General features: G+C 44.0%; 1 protein-coding gene across 1 annotated transcript; it reads right to left on the reverse strand.

Annotated features, from left to right (window-relative positions):
* Window positions 1-206: 206 nt before the first annotated feature.
* Window positions 207-12,164, reverse strand: LOC119167303 (uncharacterized). The gene is made up of 5 exons (XM_075865517.1): window positions 11,973-12,164; window positions 10,044-10,173; window positions 4,581-4,726; window positions 2,699-2,831; window positions 207-1,160 (listed from the first exon to the last, which is right to left on the reverse strand). Exons 1-5 carry the CDS (start codon window positions 12,025-12,027, stop codon window positions 902-904), a joined length of 723 nt encoding a protein of 240 aa, XP_075721632.1. The 5' UTR covers window positions 12,028-12,164; the 3' UTR covers window positions 207-901.
* Between the last annotated feature and the right edge of the window lie 353 nt (window positions 12,165-12,517).

A 12,517-nucleotide genomic window follows, 5' to 3' on the forward strand; every position in this document is an offset into this window, starting at 1 on the left:
GTGCATTCTTCATTTTTTTCCCTATCTTGGCCTGCTGATGGGGCAAGCTGGTGGGCGCCTCCAGGTAATATGTCCAGCTTGCTTTCTTCTTCTGTACCTCCCTTTGTTATTGTATGAATATCAGTAAATGATAACGGTGATGGTGGTTGCTTCGTTTTACAGGCTCCACTTTGTCGTCACTACAAAGGGACAGCAGTTTAGCAGCCTTACAGGGAAAGTAAAAATTCATTTATTTAAAATGGCACACTCATAAAGACAAAATGCAACCGTAGTGAACGTAATACAGCACATGCTGGCACACCAAACGAACAAGGTCCATCACGCTATTACCGTAGAGTTGTATATGACCCACATCTTCGATTTCTGTGTACTTGTGTTTGTGTGTAGTGCGTGCGTGTGTGTGTGTGTGTGCTGCTGTCCGCATGGAAAAATCACTAGTGTTCTTTACCGAACAGTGGGAAAACTGAGATATATTGGTTATTCGACCACTCTCTAAAGAGCAGCAAAAACTTTTTTTTACTTGATTGATTTATTGATTGATTGGTTGATTGAATGGTTCAGATGTATACTCGAAGCAAATAACTGATAAAATTCGAGATGGCCTTGGGGCTAGTAGATGGACTAATGCGATATAACGGTGAAAACCAGTCAGTAGGTGTCTGACATGTTCTTCAAGGCGAGGCGCTGCGTTGGCGTGGTCATCGATGGCAAGTATAAGGGTAGGCACGCACTCGCAGGACACTCGAGAAACAACCCGTTTTTTTTTTCGAAGAATGGTCGCGAGAGCAGGGATGGGAGAGCGCCATAGCACTCTACTGCTCACCTACCTTAACGTAGTATAATGACTCCGAGTTATCTCGTTCGGAAAACGTTAAACCTGATGGGGCCACAGTATACATTGCTAGTTCTGTGAAATAAGCGTGTCGACTGCTTCAATTATGAGCTCGACGTAATGCTTGAAGCTCTGATCAAGTGGGTCCAGTGCTGGCAGGTTGGGAAGAGACTTGCACAACTCTGATCCGCCTTCGTGGCTTCCACACAACGGCGTCAGAGCATCGCCGAACACCTTTTCGACCAAGCTGACGGTGAAATCTCTCCCTCCAACTTTTTCGCAAGATTTTAGCGCTGGTTCAAGGCAGTCGAATAAGCCACCATACGAGCTGAAATGAAAAGCGGAGGCGGTGAAAGAAGGTCCAGTAAAACAGGTAATTCACAGGCAGCGGTCGCGGGTAGCACTCGCGCGCTAGGCTTTCAGCCTGGTAACCCCACTGACTTAGAACAATAATGACTACATTTGCTTAAGCGTGTTTGAATACTTTTTAATAGAGCAAGGCAGGCTAAGAAGTGGTGAATTTACTCATGCTCTGCTGCACAATACTTTAAATACGTTGTGGCGACTGTAAACGGTTCTAAAGCTTCGGTTTATTTACCATGTGCTACACGCTTACGAGATCAGGATGCAACTTGGCCAGCTGTATTTTCCGAATAACTCCTAGGCTGAGCTTCAGAAGCACTCTCTTTTGCCCCTCGGCGAACAAATCGTCATATTTTCTCACTCCTTTACCAGCGCAGGCAAAAAATCACTACGCAAAGTATGATTAATATTTGAAAGGCTTTCCAATGAATTAAATTTCATTCGGCGGTCACTGCAAAAGATCAATACACAGGCGAAATAGGCCATTTTTCACTAATCACATAGCGGTGTTGCGTTTCACTCTTTATCATCAGCATCATCATAAACCTAATTACGTCCACTGCAGGACAAAGGCCTCTCGCATGTTCCGCCAGTTAACGCGACCCTGTGCTTGCTGCTGCCAATTTATACCCGCAAACTTCTTAATCTCATCTGCCCACCTAGCCTTCTGTCTCCCCCTAACCCGCTTGCTTTCACTGGGAATCCAGTTTGACTCTTGCGTCACCCTCAAGGACCTGGAAACGCCGCTAAGAGCGCAGGAACCACTCTATCCCAAATTGCTCATGCACAACGTTTCTGCGGTCGTTTTATATTTGTTAGACGTCTAAAATGCTACTGCTATAAAATCCATGTGATAGTTCAGTAAACTGATTCAAAGACTAATCTAATCCATGGAGGTTTATTGTAACACAGTTTGACACAATTCTAGTTGTGAGAACATGTACAAATAATTAGGATAACTGATTTGCTACTCTACACGTTGGAACAGGATGGGGGAGATTGCAAGAGGAAGATGAATAGAGAGGAGGATAGCACGTAACACAGCACACATACAGATGCTTTTCCTTCTCTACAACTTCTCTCTCTCTCTCTCTCTACAAATAATTTCAACCTTTAGCAATCATGTAAACAGGAGACGGATAAGGCAAATCGCGCCACATACTGCTCTCGAATAATTCTTCACGATTAAGAATTTATTCTCGATAGTACATTTTCTAAGCAGAAACAAATAATTGGTAACAGGCGCACAAACGATATTTGGCTGGCGCTACAGCCCAGCCCATAGAACTGTTCAACCATGTCTGCTTTTGGGGAAAGTGCGTGATAGTAGAAAGTTCAGTTTAACCTTTCTTCATTGTTTGCTGAATGAGGTAGAAGCATTTTGAACAAAAAAAGAGGGGGAATTGCACGGGATTGCTTTCTTTGTTAGGCATGATGCTACTTGAAGCGAACAGGAAAGAATATTGTGGCCATGCAATAAGAGGACCATGCAGATTTACTCACCAGCAGAAATAAGCGAAGAAGCCTTCCCTGGGCGCCTTCGAAATGGCCTTCAGCTTATGTCCAAAGAAATCGTTGACGCAGCCATGGATTTTCGTGCCAGCAGAATTCAAGCAGCCGACAGATTTGTGGTATGCTGGGTAACAGTCATGAACATCAGGTCAGCATTATACTGCTAAGTAGCCGTGATCAGCATCGAAAACATGGACCATTGTTAAAGTATAAAGAGCAAAACAAAAGCAATTACACGACGTGCTATTTTTCATGCTACGTTCAGTTGCTAGCAAGTATTTTTTTTTTCCGAGAGGTAAGACTTTTTCAAGTGTTTTATAAACTCGGGCTAGAACCATCGGAACTGCGTTTTGAAAAGCAATTTTACGCACAAATCTATGAGCGGTGTCACTGATCAAACAACGCCAAGGCACGTAAAAAAAAAGAAACTGAGGTGATTGTTTCGGCACGTAGGCGATACGCGAGAAAAACAAAATTGCCCCGTATCTACAAGTTTTACTGCGAATGTCGTTGAAAGACAATAGTCTTGCGTCCAAAAAGAGTAGACAAAACGTTTATTTGATGTTCTACGCGAGAAAATCGGTCAATTGTATTTTGGAGGCGCTGCGTTAGAGTGCTTCGATCCGTGCATCGAAGGCAAACGAGCGCATCAAGACACGTGGACATGAGCGCTATCTGGCAGATATCTTCGAAAACGAAGAAAGGCATGCGTGTCCGTCTTGGAGGCGATAAGGTGTAGAACGCTAAGCGACGGGCAGGTGCCACCGCCATGTCGTCTTAGCAAGGCGTATGAAACACCTGCTTTGTTTAACGTCGTGTTGCATTGTCAGCGCAGCGTGATGAACGCTACTGCCCTTGGAATTACTTCTGTATGCCTTCTCTGTTTTTAAGACACACATATAAAATAATCAGGTGTTGTTACGGTGCCTCAGATATGCGCAATAATTGTTTTTTATTGACAATTGCAAAAGTATGAAGGCTGAAGCTTGCGCAATATTATTGGGCTTTGCGGATGTGGTTGGTTGTTTCGGCTATCGTTTGGTGCCGTTTGGGGTATCGTTACATCGGACCAACAGACAAATGTACAAAAACAAAGACAAAACTTTTGGTGTCAAAGTACCCCAAAAGGACTATTGTCATTAAACATTCACAGAGAAGAGGCTTGAGAGAGAAGGGCCGCAAGTCTCTAAAGCTCCTCTTGTATCCTCGTCTTCAGGGCTTTTAGCTTATATCGCGAAAAACATACCTTAGCCTGAAGGCCCACTCCCTAATTCATTGAAAGAATGAAACATATTTTCTTAAACTGAACGCAAATATTTTCAGCGTGTTCACTCTGTTTGAACCTGAAGTAAACAAAGTAGTAACAATGAAACTTCTAATAAACATGGTACACGACTGCTGGTACAAACTGCGTGGAATGATGGACCATTTCAATAATTCCATCTTGTCTTCTCAAGTAAAAATTAAACTAACATAAAAATTCAGTAAAGTGATTTGAAGAGTAATATAATAAACGCAATTTTTCTATTTGACACAGCTTGAACATCATGCCAGTACTGAACAACCTTAATAAGTTATTGAATCCTTCAACAAAGCCATGTAAAATTAATGCTGACACGGCCAACATATCCACTTCAGATGATTATGCAGGCACTGCTGACGGGACAGTGTATTGATTACGGGTTCATGTTGATAAATTTATGCATCTAAAATAAAATCGTTGCATTTATTTATAAAGGCGTTAAAAGCGCAAGTCATATTCGTTGTAACATTAGAAGCCGTGCAGCTAAAAATAAAATCTTTCATAAAATCATTTTATCTTCATGATCCTTTGAGCAAAGAAGTATCATTACGTTGACGCATAATGGATTACCGTTGTACAGCTTAGAACCCGGGGTGCAGATCTCGTCGATGCTCGCCTTGTAGGAGTCCAGCGCCAGTATTGCGGCATCCTTGAATACATCAATGAGACAGTCATTGACGAAGTTCCTACTGCATGATATCTGTTCCTTGTACGTCCTGTAATGAATAAGGCGAACACAGTGTTAAATACCATCTGCAGATTAATGAATAATGCTTTCAAATACTGTGAGCACTCCTTGTAGGTATTCAGAAGGCTTTGTAGCACGAAACGCTAGTGTCGTAGCTGGGCCACGTACTCCCTTCAGTAGCGCTTTTATGACAGTTACAGCTGTCTTATGCATTTATTTTCGGTACTCACAATGTTTTATTATAACAGGCATTTGGTATGTCTTCAAAGCAAAAAAAAACAGAGAGCACAAAAAAAAAACAAAAAAAAAACGTCCATCTATTCAACACTCCGAGTACCACCATCTCGCATCTTTTCATCATATATTCCGCATATGCACCGCCATCCAGTGAACATTGCAAGGACTAAACGAGAGGTGGCACACGCACAATTTCTTACGGCTTGAGCTTCGTGTCTACTTCCCACCTTTAACCACTTCGAGTTCATGGTGCATAGTAGTTCACTGTATTCATGGCACTGCGGCCCAAGGCTCGCTGCCCAGCGAGTATAACGTAGCAACCCTTTCTTGTCAGATAGTGCTCATGTACATGCCAATGACTGCTAAGGGTGAATGAGAGACAGGAGAATTCGGTTTTAGATAACGCGCACGCTGCGAACTTTTTATTGTTCAACAACGCACAGAATAAATCTCTCACCAGCCCCACCTTGGAGATCAAAATGTAAGACTGGTTACACCCTACGACTACTACTACGACTACGAGGGACGAACGGGTACTGCTATAAGGAGCTTCGCCCCTAAATGTGTTGCAGGGCCCCTTTAAGTTGATCAAGCTTAGCTCTGTAGCAGTTCACAAGTTACCGCGAACGTGGCCCTTTATCAGTGCATAATTGTTTATAGTGAAGCGGCCGTATCCGGATACCATTGCTCTGGCAAAAACTGCGTGTAGTTTGATCGGTCAGGTGTTAGCGCTCGCGTCCATTCTTGAGTGAGATCATGAGACAGCGGACAGCCTCGTTTTTACTGGGTTCCCGTCGCTATGTTGGAATTATAGCGAGATTCAGCATGACGGTCGTTTTGCTCGGTGCAGCGCGCGTGTCCTCTTACGCGAGCCGTTTCTTGAGTTTAGGCCATACTGTGCAGAACGGGTCGACTGTTAGCTGCAGTAGAGTAAAAAACTTAAGGACGCTTGGTAATGCATACTTGGTGAACTGAAGTACAATAGACGGGACAACAAAAGGGGAAGATAGACGCTTCGTCCTTTGTGTTTCTGCTTGTGTTGTCCTGTTTATATCGCTTCGTTTCATAGAATTTTATAGCTTTACTGGTGCATCGTGTCATTTTGTTGCTGTAACGTTGATACATACGCCCTAGCGGCGAAGCTGCAACTTTTTAATGGCGATAAAAAACTATAAAGAAGCAAGGTTGACTACACTGCAACCTACAGTGCACTTGAATTGCTTAACAACGGAAGCTTGCGCAAATGAAATTCTCACGGCAGCTAAGAAATGTGGCGTCCACTGCGAACGTTCATAGAGTTCAATGCATTTGTCCCCTTTCGACAGCGGATATATTTTAAATAGCACTCCCGGATTGGCTAGAGTTTCAGGGAGATATTCGCAACCTGATAAAAGATGGGAAAAAAATGGTGGCGTATCTTAGTGCGTTACAGCAAACGTCGTCTACAGACCACAGTCCCACAGTCTTCTGCCAGCCGTACTACTTGAGCCTTGGTCTCATCCGCAATCACGCGTGATGCCTCAGACAGTGCCTTGCCTAAGTTTAATCAGTCACATCTAGCTGACATTGATGAAATAGAGGAGGCGCTGCGTAAGATATGGACGCCACCTGGCAGTAATGTTGCGAGACAAACGCTTTGGTTCATGGCATCCGCGATGAGCGCGCACCGGTGGTTTTCTCTCCGGCCGTTTGAATGGCCGCACTCCCCGTCAAGATAAACAGTGCGGTTTTCAGAATTGCGTATCTACGTATTTTCTAAAGAGAGAAACACGATGCCTAACACTTTCGTATTGCCCTGCCGCGGTGGTCTCGGGGCTATGGTACTCGGCTGCTGACCCGCAGGTCGCGGGTTCGAATCCCGGCTGCGGCGGCTGCATTTCTAATGCAGGCGGAAATGTTGTAGGCCCGTGTGCTCAGATTTGGGCGCACGTTAAAGAACCATAGGTGGTCGAAATCTCCGGAACCCTCCACTACGGCGTCTCTCATAATCATATGATGGTTTTGGGACGTTAACCATTTCGGCCCTGGCGGTGTCAATTGACACCACCACCCAACATTTCCCCTATATATCTCGGAAACGTAACCAATACTACTCATTCTTTGGGGCATAGTTCTTCAATAATTCCCACTGCAATTGGCACTAATATTGTGGCACGTTTGTGGAGGTAGAAGTGGAGGTAGCAGTGGCGGCGGCGGCGGCGGCGGCGGTGGCGGTGGCGGTGGCGGTGGAGGCGGCGGTGGCGGCGGCGGCGGTGGCGGCGGTGGTGGTGGTGGTGGTGGTAGTAGTAGTAGTAGTAGTAGTTATCCACCTTCACGGCCAGACTTCACGGCCAAACAAAACGGAGCGGCAGGCGCGCACCATTTTCAATTGAGAAGAAAACCCGCGCATGTTAATAATCAATAAAAAATAGTTGTTTTTCAAGCAATATATTACAGAGACGAGTATTGTCGACTTAATCGCCAAAAAAGTTTGCTTTTGTTTCAATGCCTTCTTAAAAGACCTAGTTTAAGAAGGACGCACTTTGAGAGCTATCTGACCTGAAAGGGTTGCCACAATAAACTCGCTGGGCGTAACCTTCTTGGTTTTAGCAAGGTTTGGCGAGGGTTGGGCCGCAGTGCCATGAATATAGTGATGTAGCATACAGCAACTAGAGGCGGCGAAAGGTGGGAAGTAGCGACGAAGCGCAGGCCGTAAGAAAGTGTGCGAGTGCCACCTCTCGTTTAGTTCTAGGAATGTCCGCTGTATGGCGGTACTTCAACATGCTGAATATATGATTAAAATATGCGAGATGGCGGTATTTGAAGTGTTCAATACATGAGCGGACCGATGAACGGATGGACAGACAGACAAACAGATGCATGGACGGATGCGCGGATGAATGAACGGACGGATGGATGCATGGACGAATGCCGAGATGGATGCACGATGAACGCACGAGTGGACGCACGGACAAACGAATGACCGCACAGACCATCGCACAGACGGACGCGCGGATGGACGGAAGCAAGAACGAACGTAGGGGTTGACGCTTCGCCCCACTCATCATCATGCGCTCCATGGATATGCTGTGATTTTTTTTTTTGACCGGGGTTCACCACAGCTCCCCTGACACATTTAGGTACTGTATATGCCATTGTAAAATATATACAAATACTTGCAACGAATAAATTACTTGAAAAAGTTAGTCGATGGTATACTCTATTCGGCGAGCCCTCTCTGCGCAGAGCATGGTGCTATCCGACTCGGCCGCAGAGCGCTTGATCCACAGCTCAGAAACGGTAGCTATGTGAATACCCCATTGGCCATTGGTGTTACAAAAAAGCTCGGTGGCTTCAACGTATTCTCGTTTTCACTAGCGACATGAGTGAAAACCACGGAAGGTGCGCTTAAAAGGTCGTCTTCCGCACGTTGCGATGCGTGCACTGTTATTTCGTGGCGAGGGTAGTATGTACGTCCCGTGCTTTCACCGCAAGTTCTCGTTAGCGCAGCAGAGAGCACGAAGGTCTCCTTGGTCACTATACGGTGACCGCATTGGCGAAAAGAGCACGTCGCTTACCCACAGACGTTTGCGACAGTTGTTGGTTCACATTCGTCCTGTTCTATTCGTGTGTCCTCGCTGCTTAAGGAGGGCGCTGCAGCTTTCAAGCTGTTTTCCATTGTTTGCGTGACGTTAAAAATTTTTTTTGGACAGAATAATCAGCCATGGTCTTCGCGCGCGCGCGTTTGTGTGTGTGTGTGTGTGTGTGTGTGTGTGTGTGTGTGTGTGTGTGTGTGTGTGTGTGTGTGTGTTAACCTCATCGTGCATGAAATAATCAGTGATGCTGTCATCAAGCGTGTGTGAGTAGCGACGGCAGGAGTGAGTAGCAAAGAAGTTCGCTTTTGACATTATTGACACTTTCCGCGGCGGCTACGATCACGACGACGCTATGCAAGTCTCATTGAGGAGTGAGGCTTGAGCCGCCAAGCTCCTTTGAAGAAACTATCTATCTATGCATCTATTATGAAGCGTTTTTATTCGAACCAAGGAAAATTTGGCTATTTGTATCCATCTGTCTAACTGTAAGCGCGCGAACGCTTTCATAGTCGTCTACTAAACTTTGTACATGCCGAAACGGCGTAGGTGGCTGCAGTGTTTGTAGTAAGTTGTTTAACTCTATCACAAGCTTTGTATTTTATTCTTTGGAGATAACGAGTTTTTTTCTATAGTGTTTTATATTCCCACAGGAAACACTGATTCCAACGAACGCCTTTCAACTTAGTTCCGACATAAAAGACCGAAGTGATGTAACTTGAGGGCTATTGTTTTGTCAGACAAAGGGCTACCCTTTACATGCCGCTGCACTCAACGTACCTGTTTAATCCATGAAATTCATAACAGTTCTGAATTTACACAAAGGTGTCTGCCCAGCTCGTAATGCTTCAATGAATAAATAAATAGAAAATTAGGGCAAAAGCAGCTACTTGCGATAGCTTCACACGAAATCGTCACCCACGAAGGGTGGGAACAGCTAGAATTTTTGTATTTGACTATCCTCATTTTGTTATTCCTCCAGAAAAATAATTCGAAAAAAAAAAACACATGCCCGGCAAATAAGCTGATATTTCTCCACCGTGGACACGGTCGCTACTCACCTCTGCACACTGCTAAGTTGTTCTTCAGTCACTCCGTCAACAACGCCTTCCTTTATTAACGTCTGAGTACTACTCTATGCTATGCACATCAACTACATACAAATATACTATATTTTATAATCACCTATATACCACGAACCTCCACTATATACCACAAACACCAACAATATACCATCGAATAAATGCCATGGTCATCGACACCAGCTCATCTAAAGAGTTTGCTGGCTCGGATCCGTGCTCGTGGGACAAGCTAATCCTCTTCTGTCGCCTCTTACCTGCTACTCGCACTTCTGCTCCCACGAAGCAGCAAAACCATGCGCTCGTGCAAGGATTCAGAATGTACCAGTGCATATTGCGCGATGAATACATCTATTTTTATCTGTCAAAGTAAAGAGTGCCGACAGAGCACAGGTTTTCGCATGTGTTCTCTTTAGCGTTGACTGAAAGGAATGCGACATGGTGATTCTCCACTTACCTACATTGCTTTACGAATGGCGCACCCGAGGTGGCGATCTGCGATCTTTTTCCGAAAGGAAGGTAATCGTCACCACAAGCGCGCAGTTTCTCTAATGTGCAACCATCTTTCAGCTTGGCATGAGAAGCACCTGTAAGGGATATAATAATGCAGCCTTCACATGCGCAACTAGAAAAGTGTATAAATATTGACACTCTTGGACACCTGAAAAAAAAAAAAAGCAGAGATGTTCGCTGTAGTGTACAGCCTTCCCGAATACTCGCCCAGGAAAAAAAAAAAAACTGTTGATCATCTGGCAAAGCTCGAAGCACTGTCCTATGCATTATTTTTTTGTTATTATCATGTGGTGGTTTTGGGACGTTAAACCCCACATATCAATCAATCAATTATTTTTTGTTATTTTCACAGTGCGAAAGTAATGGCGTGGCCATTACCTTGAGTAGATAACATGGGGCGCATCGTAACACAAATAATGCGATGTTGCATTACGAAAAATGGTGGGCACTCTTCTCACTAAAGCCTAAGAAATAAAAAAAAACAAATAAAGACACCATATTGTGAAAACCACTTTCAAATTTCCGCATTTCTTTACATCGTGTACGTCTCAGAGTGATTGTCAAGCATAGCAGTGAATGGGAAATCCACGAAAGTTATCGTAATAGGAAAGGGCGAATACCAAAGTCAATACTGGTGTAGTTTTCTTACGCTTACTTGAGGTTGCCTACCTGTTACAATTAATAAAACACAGGCGTTTTGAATCTCTTACTTCGTTTGTACCAATTTTTTCATATTTCATATTACAGAAAATTCAAGTAAAGTTCTAATAAGATGACATAACACCACTTTTTGTTTGAAATATGTGTTCTGGCAAGGAAACTTTTGCGGTTTTTCGCTAGGTTTGCTCAAAACTCAGATGATATTCCACTTGCAAAAACAAGTGTTTTTCGCGGCCGAAATTTCGGTAAGTTTTCAGCTGAGCCTATTTTTTTCAAATGTATGCTAAAAATCAGTATTCCGTGTCCAAAATCTGCATCGAGCAGAAGTTTCATCAAGATCTGTATTAGTGACAGGGCCTAGTTTTCTGCTATGTGTATTCGCCACGTTACTTCTCCGTTCTAAACATTCATGCGATAGCGTCAAACAGCTTGGTTTGTAGAAATTCCAGCGTTGGCGCCTTTGACGGTTGTTGTTGGCTGTGAGCGAAGAACTATCATCCTGTCCTAACCACAAAGTTGAGAAAGATTGAAATTGAATACTTAATAAAAATTATAATTACGTGAGAATCAAACTGAGGCCGTCTGCATGGCGAGCAGGTGTTCGACCAGAGAACCTCGCAACTTGTAATAGCCTTGAAAAAAAAAAGAATTGCTATCTCAATGTCGTGTAGTTGAAGAATTCCCCTTAAGTATGTTATAATACATGCAGAAGCTGATATTCGCACCAGCTGTCAAAACATGCGAATTGCGCAAGCAGTGGGTGTTTCTAAAGCGCACCATTTACAAAGCGTACAACATAGTTATTTCTCATTGGTTGCGAAGGTTTCAAGGAAATGAGACGCTCTTTAGGCTTGCGTGTCGCGTTGCCGAAGCGTAGTGAGCCCACCGCCAATCAGCGAAAAGAAAGAATGGTGGTCGTGTTGGGAACTTATAAACTGTACTTCCAGTAGGCGTTATAAGATAGTTTGAAAAAGTCCCATGTTTTGCACATAGTTGCTTGTTTCTTTACGGATCGATTGAAGCATGCTCCAAGAATCGAAGAGAGGCTAGCAATTGGGAAGGTGATGTAAAAGGGACCCGATTACGCAATCGCATTTTACTCTTGAAGGCGAAGCTCAAGCATGCTTTAAATTATTTACATCTCCAGTAAATGGTAGCAGAAAGACCATATAATAGCAAACGCTTAAAAGGTTGAAAGCACAAATAGTCTTACCGATCATAGACGTCGCGAACAGGATAATTCCAACGCCAGCGTATGTTCTTAGCATCTTCGAAGCCCTTCCTTACACGCAGACCAGAAACAACTGAAGTGAAGCACGATAGTTGAGAGCAATTTAACAGAAAGTACATTTGCTATAGGGAAACGAACAAGGCAAAATTTGCGCCATGGAAAATGCTGTAGCGACCCTCACATCATATGTGCGCAAACTTGATTTGGGTTTTTATTGAGTATTCAAACCACTATAACGTGCGTCGAAGCTTTCCTATCAAGCACTTCCTTTAAGGAAAGTGTCTTATTACCAGCATAAATGTATCGCAGATTTTAGCTTTTCTTCATAGCCGTGTTTCCAAGAAGAAGCTGTGGAAAAGCAGCGGCACGCAGACTGGAGAAGGTCTGAGTGCGTGCTTTGTGTTTGAAAAAAGTTGTAGTCCCTCGAGCATGCTCTCACACTCTAGAATTACGTCGCGAGCTGGAAGACCAATGACCGTGCATTCGGAGAACCTTTTCGAGTGCATGAGCGCCACTAATTTATCGGT

This window comes from Rhipicephalus microplus, chromosome 6 (assembly GCF_043290135.1).
Source record: "Rhipicephalus microplus isolate Deutch F79 chromosome 6, USDA_Rmic, whole genome shotgun sequence".
In the NCBI taxonomy this organism is placed as follows: domain Eukaryota; kingdom Metazoa; phylum Arthropoda; class Arachnida; order Ixodida; family Ixodidae; genus Rhipicephalus; species Rhipicephalus microplus.